At 35.8% G+C, this 18,642-nt stretch overlaps 5 protein-coding genes and 2 non-coding genes across 7 annotated transcripts; 4 read left to right on the top strand and 3 right to left on the bottom strand.

The window, feature by feature from the left end:
• Window positions 1–316: 316 nt before the first annotated feature.
• TRNAG-GCC lies at window positions 317–387 on the top strand. Its single transcript has one exon. It is a non-coding gene; the product is annotated as a tRNA-Gly (tRNA).
• Window positions 388–391: 4 nt separating this feature from the next.
• Window positions 392–475, top strand: LOC125588219. Its single transcript, XR_007324608.1, has one exon. It is a non-coding gene; the product is annotated as a small nucleolar RNA snoR114 (small nucleolar RNA).
• Window positions 476–592: 117 nt separating this feature from the next.
• On the bottom strand, window positions 593–2,985 carry LOC106402031 (shewanella-like protein phosphatase 1). Its single transcript, XM_013842662.3, has 8 exons — window positions 2,537–2,985; window positions 2,349–2,449; window positions 1,834–2,160; window positions 1,607–1,742; window positions 1,340–1,515; window positions 1,190–1,278; window positions 1,042–1,111; window positions 593–940 (listed from the first exon to the last, which is right to left on the bottom strand). Exons 1-8 carry the CDS (start codon window positions 2,802–2,804, stop codon window positions 854–856), a joined length of 1,254 nt encoding a protein of 417 aa, XP_013698116.2. The 5' UTR covers window positions 2,805–2,985; the 3' UTR covers window positions 593–853.
• A 666-nt stretch (window positions 2,986–3,651) lies between these two features.
• LOC106402044 (exocyst complex component EXO70B2-like) lies at window positions 3,652–6,255 on the top strand. Its single transcript, XM_048757848.1, has 2 exons — window positions 3,652–4,443; window positions 4,847–6,255. The coding sequence occupies exons 1-2, from the start codon at window positions 3,952–3,954 to the stop codon at window positions 6,146–6,148; spliced, it is 1,794 nt and encodes a 597-aa protein (XP_048613805.1). The 5' UTR covers window positions 3,652–3,951; the 3' UTR covers window positions 6,149–6,255.
• A 112-nt stretch (window positions 6,256–6,367) lies between these two features.
• LOC106398249 (GDSL esterase/lipase At2g30310-like) lies at window positions 6,368–7,733 on the bottom strand. The gene is made up of 3 exons (XM_013838835.3): window positions 7,107–7,733; window positions 6,629–6,890; window positions 6,368–6,555 (listed from the first exon to the last, which is right to left on the bottom strand). Exons 1-3 carry the CDS (start codon window positions 7,731–7,733, stop codon window positions 6,368–6,370), a joined length of 1,077 nt encoding a protein of 358 aa, XP_013694289.2.
• Window positions 7,734–9,558: 1,825 nt separating this feature from the next.
• Window positions 9,559–14,742, bottom strand: LOC106398248 (GDSL esterase/lipase At2g30310-like). The gene is made up of 3 exons (XM_013838834.2): window positions 10,743–14,742; window positions 9,836–10,097; window positions 9,559–9,755 (listed from the first exon to the last, which is right to left on the bottom strand). Exons 1-3 carry the CDS (start codon window positions 11,367–11,369, stop codon window positions 9,559–9,561), a joined length of 1,086 nt encoding a protein of 361 aa, XP_013694288.2. The 5' UTR covers window positions 11,370–14,742.
• Window positions 14,743–16,548: 1,806 nt separating this feature from the next.
• Window positions 16,549–17,357, top strand: BNAC05G04800D. Its single transcript, XM_013839836.3, has one exon. The coding sequence runs from the start codon at window positions 16,621–16,623 to the stop codon at window positions 17,128–17,130; it is 510 nt and encodes a 169-aa protein (XP_013695290.1). The 5' UTR covers window positions 16,549–16,620; the 3' UTR covers window positions 17,131–17,357.
• The last annotated feature ends 1,285 nt before the right edge of the window (window positions 17,358–18,642 follow it).

Below are 18,642 nucleotides of genomic sequence, written 5' to 3'. Positions count from 1 at the left end.
AGCAACTGAAAAGATCAAAGAGATGAGACAGCTGCTTGATTCATTTACAAGAGTCTTAAAATTTGTTTATATGACTCATTTCACCACTAAATTTGCTTTGGATTGAATGGATATGGAAAACCAAAATCCATATCACCCAACTTGAATGGCTGACTTTGCTTCGGTTGTACAGAAACCATGTTACTTCCAAGTGTGTGGTGAACCATCCTCCTCATTCACCAGACCTAGATGTGGGACATGTGCCTAGCTAGTTTTAAATGGTCTTTTATTACGTTATCTACAAATATCAAATAATACATTTATGTTATTAACAATAGCACCAGTGGTCTAGTGGTAGAATAGTACCCTGCCACGGTACAGACCCGGGTTCGATTCCCGGCTGGTGCATTCTGAGCTGTGATGATAATTGGCTTAAGTGAAGGTTGGGTCCTTCGCACTCATCTGAGTTTCTGATGATATCGCCGCACCTGAGCTCTTTCTTTTTTGGCTTAATATCTAAGCTGTTTCTTACTGAGTGTTGGCACATAGGTAAAAGCTACTTATCATCACAAAATCCACTTTTTATTGGTAAAAGATAAAATACTCCAGAGTATAATTAAAAAAAAAAGTAACATTAACTATAGTGTTTTGTGTTCTGCTATACAAACCTTTTACTTGATGAATACCGTATGATTCTGATGATTCACATACATGTATATACAATACATACATAGAGTTCAAATTTTGGCCTCACCTCAGCTGCATCTGGCTCTTGTCTGAAACTTCTGCTGCTCTTTTTTGTTCATGCCTAAGAGTACAAAGTTCAAGCTTAATATCTAGGACATGAGTCTCTGTGTCTTGTCATTAAGATCTTTTATATGTAATCAGCAACTTGAAGTTCATGAAGTCTGTCTCGGTTACTCCTTATAACTCTAGCTTTGTCCCCTCTTATCTCCAGAACCTGAAGAAACAACACCAGAGCCAGTCATCATCTCTAAGAATAGAGATTGTACAAAGACATAATAAAAGCAACTGATCAAGTACCAAGATTGTTACAAATACCTCTGGTCTAGAGTCAAGAACACCACTGGACATTCCCACATCAACTCTCCATATGCCGCAACCATATTCACTACCAAATATTTCATTAAATTTTTTTTTATAGATTGTGATTAAGATATCTTGGGAATAAGTTTTTGATCAAATGTACCAGTTTACGCCTGATAACTGAGGAGTATGCCCCACCACCATCGCCTTGGCACCAACAGCTTCAAGAGAGTCCCGGAGAATTTTACTTACCTGATTAGAAAAGTACTCATGAAACAACATTCAATCCAAACTGATGAATAATTTAACTTGCCTGTTCAATTTGATATTCATTCAGATCAGAGGTCTCTCTCGAGTAAAGCCTACTCCAGACCACACTATCATATCCCCGAGTTGCAATGAACGGCATCTCAGGACTATCCTCCTCATCACTAGAGCTCTTCATCCAAGTAGACACTTCTCTGTTTATCCTCTCTACCCCATACGCAACTGTAAAACAAGTACACATCATAAGGAAAAAAGTTTCAAATCCAAAAAGAAAAAAAACATCTCTGGACGCTAAAACTGATTATGTTTATACCGTGGTGAGGAAGGAGACCACCGTGGCAGAACACCCAGTTATTAACACGCAAGACAACTCCATGACGAGCCAACTCACATGCTAAACGACCACCTGGTCTGAAAAGAACCGACCTTGCAATCACTCCCTTTTGCCTCTGTCCTAAATAGTTTTTTTTTTTCCCAACGACTTAAATACAGAATCTTTAGATTGACTCAAGAGAAGGCACCAGCGAATATTTTAAGTACCTTCACTATATTCCATTGATCCCAATAGGTTTGAGAATTTCTTCTATCTTCTTTCCATTGCCTTGACTCGAAAATCCAATTCTTGAAAGCTTTGTCCCAGTCTTGTGCATAGTCCTCCAAGTAGTCAAGAAAGTCTATACATTCATCAAATGCTCTCGTGTCTACGTATCTGAAGTCCCCTTCAACGTTCATCGTCTCATGGTTCCCATTAACCTGAAAAACAGCACCACCGTTGGCTTTGGCCTGTTCATCAAGTAACCTCAGTAAGGAGAGTATTGCAATCTCATCCTCGCCACGGTCCAGTATATCTCCTACCTGGACTACTACCTGTAATCTCAAAAAAGATCTTATTATAAACCACTAGGAGATCTTAAAACATCAATTTAGGAACAGAAACATTACAACAGGTTGCTTTCGACACAAGCGTAGTATCAGACAGGCATCAACCGTTGAACTAAATATGCAACAGAAAACTGAATTTGTTTTCTAGTAAGTGATGGGAAAAAAGGACACACAGTGTCTTCGCCGATCCAGTGGTCTTTTCCGTCGGAGCTTAAGACACCGGCAATCTGAAGGGAATCTCTGGTTTTGCTCAGATCGCCGTGAAGGTCTCCAACTATGCGTAGCGTAAGAAAATCCAAAAACGTAAAAATCTCAGCTTTGTTGTCGTATTACCAAAAAGGTTAGATTTTTAGTGACGAACCTGCGATGATGCGGCAAGAAGGGGCGGAGACGAAAGTGGGTGGGTCTCCGTTGATGACGATCGGTTTCAGAGCAGCTTCGTTAGAATTGGAAATGCTCAACAGAGAGGAGGAGGAGGAAGAAGAAGAAGGTTCGAGGAGTTTCTGGGGATGAGAAGGAGGAAGAGGAAGTAAGGAGTTGAGGTAAAAGGAAGTCATTGGTTGTGGTGGAGGAGGAGCAATGATCCTCCGGAGGTTTGATGAAGCTTGTGACTTGGGGTTCAAACGCATGCTTGCTTGCTGAGTAATCCTTTTGTTATATATCTACTGGCTGAGATTTTTTCTCAGAAATATTGTTTTGGGTTTTTGTTTTGGGGTTTTTAATAAAGTAAAAGGAGAGCCACAAAGCGAGAAAGCAAAAGTAAGATATATGTTTCTCTTCTTTTTTTTTCTTTGCAACTGATATGTTTCTCTTCTCCTGGAGATAACTATGTAAAATGATCTTACACATAATCTAACACAATATCATAAATTTCATCTGATATCATAGATATAATTTTATACATTTAAAAAAAAAAAAAAAATTTATACATTTTCTTACATATTTTTTAAATTATTACTAGTACATAAATATATCATATATCAATTATGAAAATATATACTCTGTCTAATAAGATAAAGATAAAATTTCCTTGAAACATATAATAAATAATAAAATTATATGAATTATAAGTGGAAAAGTGTACTATTATACAATTTGTTTTTTAATTAGATTTTTCATTTTGTATATCTTTTCCTTATATTTTAATATTATGAAAATAAAATTATATTGTTAGATGGGCCCCCAATTTTCTTAGACTAGGCTATGTATATAATACAGTATTAAGAAAAACATTGGGCCTGTCAACCAAATTGCTAAACTCGACAGTATCGTTAGCCCAAAGATTATGGATCTCAAAATTAGCACATGTTTGTTTATTGGCCTATAACTAATTTCCACGTCCAATGCAAGGAAACAAAAGTCTTGCTAATTATAAAGAACACCGAAAATTCAACACGACGAAGTCATTGGCCCATTGACCAATTCCCACGATGCATGGAACGATTAATTTGGGGTCACTGACAAACGCAAAACGCATAATGCGGTTGGTAAAGTGCATTCACGTTCTGATTTAAACATCATACCAGACCGAACCCAAAAAATATTGAAACAAAGACAAAGTCTTGGTCGTCGCAATAAAAAAAATACAGAATCAATCAAAATACAAACAGAAGCACACAAGTCAGACATGCTTCCCGCGTCTAATCTCATTCTTCTGCTGCCCGAAGACTTTTCCATTTCATAATCTTAAAGAGTTTCGTCTTTATTCACATAATCCACCGATCCCCCTAGTTTCCACGAACCTTTATTATTATTATTATCTCCAATCAAACTCATATGGCTGAAGCCGGCGACGAGAATCTTTACGCAGCCGCCAGAGACATCGCCAGGGCTCTCGGGAAGGACCCTAGCGCCGCCGGCGATATCTTACAGATTCTCTCCGGCTATGGCGCCACGGGAAACACAAGCAGCAACTCTCGAGGCTCCACGGCATCCCGCGGCGACGCTAACCTCAACCGATCACTTAACTCCTTAGAGAGACAGATCTCTAGCTACATCGTGGAGGACCGTCCGATCTGGTCTGATCCCGTTGACTCGCGGAGTTTCCTTGACGCTGTTGATGACCTACTTGCGGTGGCTGGAGACTTGAGATCCATGGCCGGAGATAAATCCGTCGCCGTATGTCTCTCCCGTGCTGATGAGTTGATTCAACAGGTGATGTTTAGGCTTCAGGAGGAGTTTGGATATGTAATGGACCGAGCCTCCGAGTCGTTTGACTCGGACGACGAATTCTCCGGTGAAGAAGACAACGACATAGGCTACGACCAGGTACTTAATGAATATTCAAATATATTTAATTACTAAATACAAAAATCCACATTAAATTTATAGTTCGGTTTACATTTATACATATGAGTTTCGTTTAAATTGTCGGTCCAAGTTGATTCGGTTTGGTTTCAGTTAAGATTGTCGTAGTAAAATTTTACAACATTTAAATAGGATTTAAATCTAACAAATATTGTGTTTACTCAATTATTCAGTAATGTTAAAATGGATTAATTGTCATGTCTATTATCAATATAATCATCTAACAAATTTTGCGTCTATTCAATTATTTAGTAATATTTAAATGGATTTCAATTTGTTTTTCTTTTTTTTTGTAAGAAAATATATTTTTTTGTTTGGTTTAAATTTTGTCAGTTAAACATGATACGGTTTGGTTTTGGAATAGGTTATCGTTGCCCGTCCAGTGACTGACTACAAAATCGTGATCGAGCCGCTACAATCTAGCGTCATAGGCGATCTCAACGCGATCGCTGTGCGGATGGTCGCAGGTGGATTCGGGAAAGAGTGTTCACGAGTCTACAGCAGTCGACGTAGAGAGTTTCTAGAGGAGAGTCTATCGAGGTTACATCTGAGAGGGCTAAGCATGGAAGAAGTCCAAGACTCTCCGTGGCAAGACCTGGAAGACGAAATCGACCGTTGGATCAAAGCCGTCACAATGGTGTTCCGCGTTTTCTTCCCTAGCGAGCGTCTCCTCTGCGACCGCGTTTTCTCCGACCTCCCTGTCTCATCCGTAACCGATCTATTCTTCATGGAAGTTTGTCGCGGGACGACCACGCAGCTTTTGAACTTCGCAGACGCGATCGCTCTAGGGAGCCGTTTGCCTGAACGCTTGTTTAAGGTTATGGATTTATACGAAGCGGTTGAAGACTTAATTCCAAAAATGGAAACGCTGTTCTCTAATAAATATTGTTCGCCGCTGAAGCACGAGGCGGTTGCGATTCAGAAACGGTTAGGTGAAGCGGTTAGAGGAATATTTATGGAGCTTGAGAATTTGATCCGTCGCGACCCTCCCAAAACCGCGTTTCCTGGCGGTGGGATTCACCCTATCACACGGTACGTTATGAATTATCTGCGCGCGGCGTGTAAATCGCGACAATCCTTGGAGCAGATCCTCGACCATACCGGGAACGACGCCGGATCAGAGACGAGACCTTTGTCTGTGCAACTCATATGGGTTTTGGAGTTGTTGGAGAGTAACTTGGAAGGCAAGAAACGAACGTACCGTGACCCGCCTTTGTGTTTCTTGTTCATGATGAACAACGGTAAGTATATTCTTGACAAGGCGACCGATAACGAGCTTGGTTCGATCCTAGGAGAAGACTGGATTGTTAAGCATGCAGCGAAGCTGAGACAATACCATTCGAACTTCCTAAGGAGCTCGTGGAACCAAGTCGTGGCATTGCTTAGGACCGAGAGTCCATATTCTAAGTTGATAGAGAATCTTAAACAGTTCAAAGCCCGGTTCGATGAAGTGTGTTTGATGCAATCTCAATGGGTTGTTACTGATGAGCAGTTGAGAGAGGAGTTGAGAAGCTCCGTTGCTGGCATTGTGTCTCCGGCGTACTCAAGCTTCGTCGGAAGATTGAAGGCGTCGCCGGAGATTAATGGGAGGCGTGGAGAGCCGTTTATTCCGTATACCGTTGAAGATTTGGAGTTGAGGATTAAGGGGTTGTTCAAAGAACGCTAGAATTGATTAATTTTAATATGAAAAGAAGAAAAAGATTATTAATCTATAAATCTGTAACATTGTGAATCCTGTTAAATAATGGTTTTTTTTTTGTTTTGTTTGGTGAATGTTGATGGAATTAAAAAGTGACAATATACATCAAAGAATAGAATTAATCTCATTGTGACAAATACATAAAGTACTGTATAACCAATGAAATACTTAATAGTTGAGAGAGCTTTAGGCATCAAGAAGCTTCGATAAGGTAGCGTAGCTAGAGCCAGCGAGGTAAGTGTAGGTGGCGAGGGAAGGGTGAATGGAGTCAAAGAACATATACTCAGAGTGATTGGAACACAACTTAGAACCGGAATTGCACATGTCACTTAAACCCCCTGTTCCGCAACACCCTATCTTGGTTTCCTTAAACCCTACACGTGAACAAATATCCAAGCCGTCAATAAACTAGGGTGATGACTTGTGGAAAAAGCAAGGTAAACATACCGTATTTAGCAGGGTGCTTGATCATGTCCATCATGGGATCGTAGACATTTGCGTATAAGATCTTGCTTCCTGGAAGAGAAGCTTCAATAGCAGGGAGTAGCTTTTGAAGTTTTCTATTGTACAAGACTGCATCTTTGTTCTCACTTTTTATGCATCTTCTGGATATGCCTCTGCTAAGTTTTGAGGTTATTTGGATCGGCAAACAGCCCATAGGAGACAACCCACCCACCGACATTTTTCGGCATCCTAAATTGTAAAGCTCCTAGACATATCAACACACACACACACAAAGTGTACATTAATAGTATTCTCTAGATAATGATTGGGAATATACAAGTGATCGATCATACTTGACCAGTATATTATTGAAGGTACAAACAATTTTCATTGTTCATGCAGATTTTATTTAATAAAATTATATATGATTATATTATTATATTTTTAAATAAATATATTTTCATTGCGATTAGATGGTTACCTTGACGAATTTTTCTAGTCTCTTAAGCACGAAATTTTGGTAATCAGATACTTTAGGATACTCTTGAGTCCTTGAGGGGAAATCATAATAGTTCAAGATGAAATCGTTAGTACCCGCGCTAACAATCACGATCGCACCATTGATGATCTCCATCGCTTTCTTCTTCCCTACAATACCTTTGAGACGAGTTATGTAACTTTTTAACATCGTAGGTTGATATGCGATGGGGATGGCCTTGGTCAAGAGCACAGTTTGGTCGTCATAGCCAGAACCAGCGGATGCAAAGTTAACACCGGTGACGATTTCTGTGTCAGAGAGGTTAGGTTGTAGAAAAGGAGGAACTAACTCTTTGATGTGAAGCTTGGAGGCGATAATGTCGCAATAGAGCTTTCCATTTGAGAATCTACCACTCGCTGCTTTCCCTGGGAGGTCGACTCCGTAAGGGATATGATTAGACTTGAAGTTGGCATCGGGGAGGTAGTTGTTGTTTCCCGTGTCAACGGATGAGTCTCCGAAGATTAGGATGGCCGGGGCGAGCGGTCGCGTTGTGGCTTTTTTAGCCGCGTTGCTGGACGCAACTAGAGTTGTTAGGAATAGGATGACCGCTATGGTTTTGGACGTAGCCATTGTGAATAATTGAGCACTCGTAGTTGTGATTATTGCGCTTTTACTCGTTGTTCAACTTTCTGATTATAATTTGATAAATCTTTTTCTCATTGAGGTGGATTTTATATGTGTTTGAAAGTGATTTTCTATTGGATTGAATTGTTAGTTGTGAGTTTGTTAATTACTTGAAAATGGGAAAAAACAGAAGGGTCAAACAACGGTTTGTCTGACAAAAATAAATAGTGAAATCTAATTAAAGGGAATTAAAGCTTGACCAAACCGAAAAGAAACAAACCCTAATTATATTTTATACTAAGAATGGAAAATTTTGTACTCTCGAGTAAAAAGATAAGAACCAATTTGTACAAAAAAGGTTGAAACTTTTATTTTGGTAAAAATTATTCTGGTAAATTTTTTGTCCAAATGTACTTGAATCAACCCAAGTATTCGTTGACTCGATCTCATGATCACTCCAATATATATTTTTTGCTAAAAAAAGTGGTAAATCATTCTCCGGAGAGAGAATGTGAAAGCCCCGGTGACCGCGCGCGTGAAAATCTTGTGCTGTGCGGATTCGAACTCGGGTCCCTTTAGAAATCCACAGAACGCCTTGACCACCCGACCACAGACGCGTGGTTATCACTCCAATATATATGTTTTTGTCCAAACGCATCTACAAAAAATTAAAGGCACATTCACTCAGAAAAATACTCTTATGAATTGGAGCATCCTGGTCACTACAAAATGTTTATAGTAGATATTAAGGTAGATATGGAGAACTGATATGTGTGATTATGGTCAATAATAATTAATAAGCCTTACAACCGAAATGCAAATATCTTATAAAACGTTAAAATATAGGTACAAAGAAACCAACGAGTTTTAGCAAAAAAAAAAGATAAAGAAAGAAACCAACGAGATCATGCAAGAAAATCATATACCATAATACCTATATCATTGTGCATATGCATATATGGTTGTTGTTGTTTTTGACACGATTTTTTTATTGTATGTGGTTGTCTATGTTGATATTTTTGTATGTATAGAAATATAGAATCTATTATAAAAATGGATCCTCCAAAGTTCTAACACGAAAACGAGTTAATAATAGAAGTACGTGCAGAGGGAGATCAATTAAGATTACGGAAATCATTTACGTCCAAAACAATAACAAAAAGATATTGCACACGAGGGTAAATCTAACCAAACGTGTGTTATAGGCTGGAGATATCTCCAATCTGAAAACAGTCGTTAGCAGAAAATCTTAAAAGCAACACAATAATTTAAGTAACATTAATGTTATGCTACTATAAATAAACATACTTAAAATGGTTCTTACATTAATTTGAGAGTGCTATTATAGTTTAAATCATTAATTTGAGATTGCTATTAACGGAAATATCTATATAAAACCATCTTTAACGTATTTTCCAATATTTTCTTCTATAATAGAGTAACTTTAAGTATAAATGTGTGTGTTTAATGTATTCATCTATTTTGTTTCTAAAAGAATATAATCGTTTTTATTTTTATAACAAGTATTTTTATTTAAGAAAATTGTAAAATTAATCCTATTGCTTATATACTGTTGAAGATTTGGAGTTGGGGATTAAGGGGTTGTTCAAAGAACGCTAAAGTTGATAAATTTTAAAATGGAAAAGAAAAGGATTATTAATCTAAAATTTGTAACATTGTGAATCCTGTTAAATAATGTTTTCCTGTTTTGTTTGGTGAATGTTGATGGAATTAAAAAAAAAGTGACAATATACATCAAAGAATAAAATCAATCTCATGGTGACTAATACAAAAACTGTATAAGCAATAAAATACTTAATAGTTGAGAGCTTTAGGCATCAAGAAGCTTCGATATGGTAGAGTAGGCAGAAGAACCAGCGAGGTGAGTGTAGGTGGCGAGGGAAGGGTGAATAGAGTCAAAGAACATATACTCCGAGTGATTGGAACACAACTTAGAACCGGAATTGCACATGTCACTCGTCTCTAAAACCCCTGTTCCGCAACACCCTTTCCTGGTTTCCTTAAACCCTACACGTGAATAAATATCCAAGCCGTCAATATATAAACTAGGGTGATGATGACTTGTTGAAGAAGCAAAGTAAACATACCGTATTTGGCAGGGTGCTTGATCATGTCCATCATAGGATCGTAGACATTTGCGTATAAGATCTTGCTTCCTGGAAGAGAAGCTTCAATAGTAGGCAATAGCTTTTGAAGTTTTTCATTGTACAAGACAGCATCTTTGTTCTCACTGTTTATGCATCTTCTGGATATGCCTCTGGTGAGTTTTGAGGTTATTTGGATCGGCAAACAGCCTATAGGCGACAACCCACCCACCGACATTTTTCGGCACCCTAAATTGTAAAGCTCCTAGACATATCAAAAACGTAAAGGGTACATTAGTAGTCTCTAGCTAATTCATGACGGCTATATACAAGACATACTTGACCAGTATATTATTGGAGGTAAAAACATTTTCATTATTCATACAGACTTTATTTAATAAATCGATATACAATTATGGATGATATAGTATTATATTTATTTATTTTAAAATATAACCATATATATCTTGTATAAACACCCACCGACATTATATATATTATTATTTTTATATATAATGAGAAATTTCCTAGAATAGCTTTTTTTTAGTTTACGTTAACATAAATAGTACTCAATGAAGAAAATGACCAAAAAATCATGTTTATCCTAGGGTTAACTAATTTACACTTAGGGTTTAGTGTTAAAGATGTGTGATTTTGGGGATAGAGTTTCAAATTGTTTTTAAAAATAAAAAATAAAAAAAATTAAAATAAAAAAGCTATTTTAGTCATTTTCTTTTTTTTTAAACTATTTTTGTGACAAAAAGTTTAAAAATAATTATTTGAGAAAATTGTTCTATATTTTTTGTCAACAGCCTGACTATTCTATACAGTATTTTAAAACACTGCTCATAAAATTTATATGTAGAGAGTATAGATTTATGGAAGAAAAAAAATTCTATTAGATGTTTACCTTGACGAATTTATCTAGTCTCTTGAGCACGAAATCCTGGTAATCAGATACTTGAGGATATTCTTGACGCCTTGTGGGGAAATCATAATAGTTCAAGATGAAATCGTTAGTACCCGCACTAACCATCACGATGGCACCATTGATGATCTCCATCGCTTTCTTCTCCCCTACAATACCTTTGAGACGTTCAATGTAACTCTTGAACATTGTAGGTTGATGTGAGACGGGGATGGCCTTGGTCAAGAGCATAGTTTGGTCGTCAAAGCCTGAGCCAGCGGATGCAAAGCTAACCCCGGTGGCGATTTCTGCGTCTGAGAGGTTAGGTTGTAGAAAAGGAGGAATAAGCTCTTTGATGTGAAGCTTGGAGGCCACGATGTCGCAGTATAGCTTTCCGTTTGAGAATCTCCCGCTCGCTACTTTCCCTGGGAGGTCGACTCCGTAAGGGATATGGTTTGCCTTGAAGTTGGCATTGGCGTGGTAGTTGTTGTTGCCCGTGTCCACGGTTGAATCTCCGAAGATTAGGATGGCTGGGGCGAGCGGTTGCGTTGTGGCGTTCTCAGCCGCGTTGCTAGACTTAACTAGCGTTATTAGGAATAGAATGACCGCTATGGTTTTGGACGTAGCCATTGTAGTTGTAATTGTTACGCTTTTACTTTTTGTTCAACTTTCTGATTAAAATTTGATAAATCTTTTTTTTTCAATGAGATGGATTTATATAAGTGTTCGAAAGTGATTTTCTATTGAACAGGATTGTTTGTTATGAGTTTGTTTATTTCTTGAAAATGAAAAAAAACAAAAGGGTCAAACAACGGTTTTCCTGACAAAAAATAAATAATAAAATCTAATTAAAGAGATTTAAAGCTTTACCAAAACTGAAAAGATAACCCAACGAAAAGAAACAAACCCTAGAATATTTTATACTAAAAATGGAAAATTTTGTACTCTTTGTGTAAAAAGATAAGAACCAATTTGTTCTGACAAAAATATCTTAAACTTTGAACTTTGGTAAATCTTGTCCAGGTGTACTTGAATCAAACCCAAGTATTTGTCAATCATATCTTATGGCCACTCCAATATATGTTTTTGTCCAAACGCATCTACAAAAATTTAAAGGCATCTACATTCACTCGGAGAAAGTACCGATAAATTGGAGCAATCTGGTCACTACAAAATGTTTATAGTAGATAAAGGTAGATATGGAGAATTGATGTGTAATTATGGTCAAGAATAAGCCCTTACAACCAAAAGTGCGTTCAAATATATTCTAAAACGTTAAAATATAGGTACAAAAGAAACTAACGAGATCATGCAAGAAAATCATATACCATAATACCACTATCATTGTGCATATATGTGGTTGTTGTTGATTTTGATAAAAAGTGTTTTTTATTGTATGTGGTTGTTTATGTTGATATTTTGATTTTGATATGTATAGAATCTCTTTAAAAAATGGATCCTCCAAAGTTCTAACACGAAAACGAGTTTGGAATAGAAGTACGTGCAGCGGGAGATCAATGAAGATTACGGAAATCATATACGTCCAAAACGGTTAATGGTCCACCGTGGAAGTTGTGAAATTATGGAACAAGACAGGTTTGGCTCACGTTCTCCAATTATGATCACATTAAACCCTTTTGAAGATTCAGTATGTAACACATTGTGGCACACACACACGCACAAAATCTCACCCGTGTGTTCATTACGTTCGCCACTCTCTGATTAGATTAATTAATACTCTTGACAATCGTACATCGTCGGTGTCCAAGACCTCCGTACGACGAAGCTTCATCTCTTTCATGTCGTTGATTCGTTTCCATGATTTATTTTCTGCCACCAGATTTTGTTTGTTTGTTTAATACATGCTCTTTTTACGTTCTTGATCGTGATATGTGCCATATCCTCTTGTGAAGCTGCAGTATTAAAACGAAACGTGACAAATTCAGACCTAGATTGAAGTAACTTTGTTAATATGACTTAGGGTCATTTGGTAATGACTTCCGCTTTAGACTTTGACTTTAAAATTGTGGCCGTAGTGATTTTGGTTTTAAATACCGTAACTGTTATTTTAGAAAAATTTAAAAATTTGATTAAAATCAAAAGCTTTAGAAACTGTGACTGTTATAAATATATATTATGATTCATTTCCAAAATGTATTACCAATTTACTGCAATCTAGCTTTTTATTTATTCAAGTTCATAAAATATATTGGATAGTTTAGAAAAAAAAACAATCAAAATTTATCAACAAAATAATTTATTTATTTATTTTAAAAATATATATAAAATTGAAACCAACAAATTTATTTTTTTATTAAATTTAAAATAAGATTACAATTTATTTACTAAAACAAAATATTATTAATGACTTTTGCTTTAGGATTTTTGGTTTAAATTTTTTTTTATATATATTTTTTAGATGTAGAGATTTTGGCATCAAAAATTGTGGCCGTCACTTTAAATATTTGTAAAAATGATTGGTATCGAAAACTTTAGAAGCTCAGACTATTAAAAAAGTATGCTAGATTTATATATATGCAATTATTGTATACATGTGATTATCAATATTTTTATTGAAATCAATTTATCAAGAAAAAGTTTTGAGTTATATCTCATTAAAAGTTTGGTTGTTTTCTTGGTTTATGAGTAAACTAAATAAATTAATTTACTTCCCTCTCTAACATCACCAAATAATTTTTTAATGAAAAATGAATCTTAAACTAAAGAAATTAAAGAGTAATTGTGTACTAATGAATTTATTTGTTGCGACGAAACATAAATTGATGTAGAGATGCTCTTTAATTTTTCTGGGAATGTGAAGAACAAAACAAAAAAAAAGAGTTAAATTCTATTTCTCACAGTCCTTTTTTTTTTAACACAACACAACATATATTAAAATCTGCAGCCCAACTAAGAATAGTTGATGGTAGCCAAGTACAAAGCTGATTTAGCAAGTGAATCAGCCAAAGAGTTCAAGTTTCTGGAAACATAATAAAAACCAATACAGAGGGATAGATGCTCGATGTCCCGTGAGATTCCGTAGAGATCCTTCGGGTGATTCTTCGAGTTGATGGCAGCAACAAGTGCTTGACAGTCTGACTTGATGCAGATTCTTGTAAAGCTGGCTTCGAGGGCGTTGAGAAGAGCCGATCTTATAGCTAACGCTTCAGCTACTAGTGCAGACGAGGTATTATCAAAGGTAGCAGTACCCTGGTGGAGTTGCTCATCCTGTTGGGTGATGAAGATCCACCCACATCCCGCTTTAGAGGATGTAGCATGCCAAGCTGCATCAGTAAAACATAAAATGCTTGTGGGTTGTAAAGGTGGGTTCGTACCTACGATTCTATTCAATTCTGAATAATTAGGAATTCCGGATTTTTTTTTTATTAGAAAAATATGAACTGAAATTTTTTTGGCTCACTTGATCATTATTTACTGAGTGGCTAGAAATAGATTTTCTTTCGACGGAAACACCTTCGATTAAATCGGTAAACAAACAGGGGGAACTCTGATTCTCGTACAATCAACATTTTCTTGTTTAAGCGACGGCGGTGAGCAAGACAGTGTAGTAGATATCTGAGCAAGATGCCATTCTTTTGCATTACTTAGACCATGATTAACCCGGAGTTCTTAAAGTGGGGTTCTTAGCGGAAGTTAAGAAACTGTTTCTTAACTTCCGTTAAGAACTTCATCCTAAGAACCCCGGGTTAATCATGATTTTTAAACCCTCGGTAAGAATCTCCGCTGGCGTCCAGGCTCTGTTTTCGAAGATCAAATAGTTCTTTGCTGTCCAAAAGCCATGATTCTCATAGTCCTTTAAAAGCCATGATTCTCTGGCTGTTAGAAAACAAACGAAAATATAGAAGTAAAAACAGTTACGGGCTGCGAAGACTTTAAATCATAAACTTTTAGTAAAAACCTGATTGGAGAAAATTAACTTTAAGGGCTGTTAAATCTTCTAAAGTCTCAATAGTCTATCTGCCAATCAGACCCTTACTAATATAAATAAATAAATATAAACTTGTATTTAAAATATATTGAAGAGACATCGAGATGATTTTCCTACAAACTTATTTCAGTTAGAAGCCTGAATACTTTTTTTTTTTTTTTTTGTAACTGAGCCTGAATACATTTTGAGAACCTGATTATATCACAATAGAACTCTGACTGAGAAATTAAATGCTGAGCTCCTTTTTCCTAAACCAGTAAATAAAGTACATCAGTTTTGGTTTAGGGGCTCTTAAGAAGTTTATCATTTTCTTTTTATTCAAAATTTTAAGTATTTTAAGTATATATTGATGTGGTCCTACGGTTTACTTGTCCCCTTTCTTGCTTAATCAAGTACGCTTAGTTACTCATTAATCTCCGACACCAACGTGTCTTCAATTGTACTCCAGTACAATCCCCGCAAGTTGCAGATATCTTAGTTAAGTGCATATTTAACGTACGAACGGTTTTGACTTTAATTAGTGTGAGAATAGTCATTAGCAGAAAGTCTTAAAAGCAACACAATAATTTAAGTAACATAAAATGTTATGCTCCTATAAATAAGCATACTTAAATAGTCCCTACATTAGTTTGAGAGTGCTATTATGGTTTAAATCATGAGAATAAAACCGTAAACGAAAATATCTATATAAGCGAATAACGTATATTTTGTAAAGAAGAAAATGAACTCATGATAGTGTTTATTCCTTCAAGACAGCTGTTATTTTTCAAAAGAAAAAGTGGTTTCTTATATTTTGTTTAATGTTCAGCTCGTCCGACCTATGATTGAATGTTAAATTAGTCAAGTACACATGTATATCAGTATATGACATTCAAGGATTGATGGAAATGGGACTACACACAGCAGTAGGAAAATATTAAAGTTGTGGCCATAGAAAAGATTCGAGTGTCACTATAGAACCAGTGGATGAGACAGAATAAGATGCATACATCGTGCTGATAGAGATCAGATATTGAACTAAACAAACGATTTGAGAAAAATATAAAAAGAGTTAAATAGGGTGTAGTGTGGATCATAAGATGTTAATAACTATCAAACATACTACTATTGTTTAAGTATTTCTAGTGTACAGTACGCGTTGAAATTAAATACATAGTCCTTTTTCAGTTTCCAAGTCTTTGGTCATTCATTTGCAAAAAAAAAAAAAAGTCTTTGGTCATTGTTTCGCACTGTAAATTACGAGCTATCTATCTAATCCCAACACGCTCCTAGTTTCAAGATTTGGTATTATTCGAGAAAGAATCTAAGAAAAAGTTTCTGTAAAATTTGTCATATAGCGTCAAAATATCTTTACTCGATCCATTTCGACCTTTTCCCAACAGTAGATTATTATTTAGATTATTAGTATATGAATTTCCACCAGATTTTCAGCTCAGAGAATATCACATGCATATAGTGGTACACAATCCATATAATAATTAGTTATGAAAATTTTGAGTGAATTCTAGCTTTAACCCTATTGTTCTCGTGTTTTGACTAGATATTAAAATTTCGTTGATCTACAAAATTTTATTTTATGCATTAATAAGGAATGTAATATACGAACTTTTATTAGTCTTTTTAATACGTGCGAAAACTTGTAAAACAAATGGAGTATAATTTTGGCGGTTAATGATATATAAATCAGTTAATGAAGATAATAATAATACATGGTTATATAAGGGTGGGTTCAGTTAATAAACAGATAACAAAAGGACAATTAAGTCTTTTACTTATCGGCGTATACGTCTGGACCGTATGATCTAGTCCGCTTTGTTGTTACGTGAAGTGTTGGCTCCTATATAACCTCGTCTTCTCCAACTTGTTCTTCCCCATAAACCTGATTATCAAAAGAAAGAGAGAACGTACAAGAAGAGTGAGAGAGATAGAGAGATGGGAAACAGCTTAAGGTGTTGTCTAGCTTGTGTTCTTCCATGTGGGGCACTAGATTTGATCAGGATCGTTCATCTAAACGGCTACGTTGAAGAGATCACACGGTCAATAACCGCCGGAGAGATCCTCCAAGCAAACCCTAACCATGTCTTGAGCAAACCATGTTCTCAAGGTGTTGTCCGCAAAATCTTGATCTTGTCCCCTGAATCCGAGCTCAAGCGAGGAAGTATCTATTTTCTCATCCCGGACTCTTCCTTGCCGGAGAAGAAAAGGAGGAGAAAAGACGGTCATAATCGTCCAAAAAAAACTCTCATCAACAAACCTAGCGCTGACGTTGGAGACGTTAAAGAAGATGATGAATGTGCCAAGTTGTGTGAGAAGTACTTAGAAGAAGTTGTGTCTTCGACGTCGAGTGGTAAACAACACCGTCATCGCCGGCGATATAGTAGATCGGCGACAGTATCCACGTGGAGGCCGCACCTTGATAGTATCTCTGAGGATGTTAATTAATTCCTTTTTTCCTTTTTTACCTTTTTTGTTCTTTTTTTTGCTTCTAAAATGGGTGTTTTTTTTGTCCGGAAGCCGGATTTTTATTTCCTAGAGATTTATTTTTTACTTTTGTTTTTGGGGAAATTCTCACGAAAAAATTATATAATGTGGATAAGATCTGAGTTAAAATGCTGTTGTAATTTCGAATCACCAAGAGTCGTTAATGAGATTATTAATGTGTTTTATGATTTGTTGGTTTTGTATTTATGTTGTGTTCGTTATTTAGATTTTAACTTCGAAAATTGTGTGTGGTCGAATTGTAGACGGACAAAAGCATCAATGAATGATTAATGATTATGATAAAATGTGCGTTTAACGGGAAAGTATCACTTTGAATGATTAGACGGATTAATTATATAAGTTGGGTAGTTATAAGATAATAGTTAATGCACAGGTTTTCACATGCAGCTGGACCAATCGAAAAGCATCTGAAACTGAAATAAAACTATAAACATTCAATCATATAATTAAAGGAGAACGACTTGTAATGTACACTATACATGGACAAGAAAGTGTATCAATCAATGATTATGAATTAGAAAAAAGTTAGATGAACCATTTTATCTTCTCAATGTATTATGAATTACGTCGATTATACAACTTTCGTTTTAAACTCTAGGCTACCGATATCTATAAATCTATAAATTATATATCGATTTTTTGACAAAAGTAAATTAAATTATATATCCATGCGTAACCAAAATATACTATTATTCGACTCGTTTAAACATGTCAGATGCTAATTGTTATGTTTGCAAAAAGGCTATTTTTATATTATTAATTAGTTGTGATTAGTTGAACGTTGAAAGGGAATATGGGTTAATATAGGTCCAACGCAACAACTCACTTATAGCAGATACAATACTATAGCCTTTAAACATGAAATTACATTGAAATGTATATTTATAATTTGTTTAAAAGTTCTTTATTGGGGAAAAAGGTTGGAGATTGCTATAGCTACAAGTTAAGTGATCTATAAAAAATGAAACTCTTACAATAAAGTATCAGACAAAAACTAAACTATTCTTCTTCTTATTATTAAAATATTTACAGAGAAATGACCAGTAAACAAAGCGAAAATGAAAGCTGGCGAGCCCATCTGAATCAACTGCCTTCACATGGATTCCCTATTCTATGCCCCATCTCCATAAGACACCCATCTTTCCTTTTCTTCTTTTTTATTCCTGTCTATGGTCTACGATTACGATTAATGTTAAATGTGTATGCAACTATGCATACATTACTAAGTTTGGTCCAAACAACCCATCTTCACCATACGCCTTAGCCATTAATGCTTCCAAGTTTATGTACATGTATTGTTTTTTAATATATCTAAATGTTTTGAATCCATCTCACAACGGTTTATTACGATACTGTAATTAATAGTCTCATTTCCAAAACAGACAGTAAACACTACTGTAAATTTGCAAATACACACGACACGAGAATAGTTAGACTGAAACTTCGGCCCAT

The sequence above is a fragment of the Brassica napus genome, chromosome C5, assembly GCF_020379485.1.
Source record: "Brassica napus cultivar Da-Ae chromosome C5, Da-Ae, whole genome shotgun sequence".
Taxonomy (NCBI): Eukaryota; Viridiplantae; Streptophyta; class Magnoliopsida; order Brassicales; family Brassicaceae; genus Brassica; species Brassica napus.
Note: the sequence above shows the minus strand (reverse complement) of the source record. Positions and strands in the feature narration are given on the sequence as shown.

Excerpts from the sequence above, each read along its gene's own strand:
- LOC106402031 (XM_013842662.3), bottom strand. The coding sequence starts at position 2,804 with ATGCGTTTGAACCCCAAGTCACAAGCTTCATCAAACCTCCGGAGGATC. Across the intron at positions 2,450-2,536 it reads TTCTTGCCGCATCATCGCAG|TTGGAGACCTTCACGGCGAT; the intron begins GTTCGTCACTAA and ends CGCTACGCATAG. Across the intron at positions 1,516-1,606 it reads TGGTCTCCTTCCTCACCACG|TTGCGTATGGGGTAGAGAGG; the intron begins GTATAAACATAA and ends CTTGTTTTACAG.
- LOC106402044 (XM_048757848.1), top strand. The coding sequence starts at position 3,952 with ATGGCTGAAGCCGGCGACGAGAATCTTTACGCAGCCGCCAGAGACATC. Across the intron at positions 4,444-4,846 it reads ACGACATAGGCTACGACCAG|GTTATCGTTGCCCGTCCAGT; the intron begins GTACTTAATGAA and ends GTTTTGGAATAG.
- LOC106398249 (XM_013838835.3), bottom strand. The coding sequence starts at position 7,733 with ATGGCTACGTCCAAAACCATAGCGGTCATCCTATTCCTAACAACTCTA. Across the intron at positions 6,891-7,106 it reads GACTAGAAAAATTCGTCAAG|GAGCTTTACAATTTAGGATG; the intron begins GTAACCATCTAA and ends TGATATGTCTAG. Across the intron at positions 6,556-6,628 it reads CAAGCACCCTGCTAAATACG|GGTTTAAGGAAACCAAGATA; the intron begins GTATGTTTACCT and ends GTTCACGTGTAG.
- LOC106398248 (XM_013838834.2), bottom strand. The coding sequence starts at position 11,369 with ATGGCTACGTCCAAAACCATAGCGGTCATTCTATTCCTAATAACGCTA. Across the intron at positions 10,098-10,742 it reads GACTAGATAAATTCGTCAAG|GAGCTTTACAATTTAGGGTG; the intron begins GTAAACATCTAA and ends TGATATGTCTAG. Across the intron at positions 9,756-9,835 it reads CAAGCACCCTGCCAAATACG|GGTTTAAGGAAACCAGGAAA; the intron begins GTATGTTTACTT and ends ATTCACGTGTAG.
- BNAC05G04800D (XM_013839836.3), top strand. The coding sequence starts at position 16,621 with ATGGGAAACAGCTTAAGGTGTTGTCTAGCTTGTGTTCTTCCATGTGGG.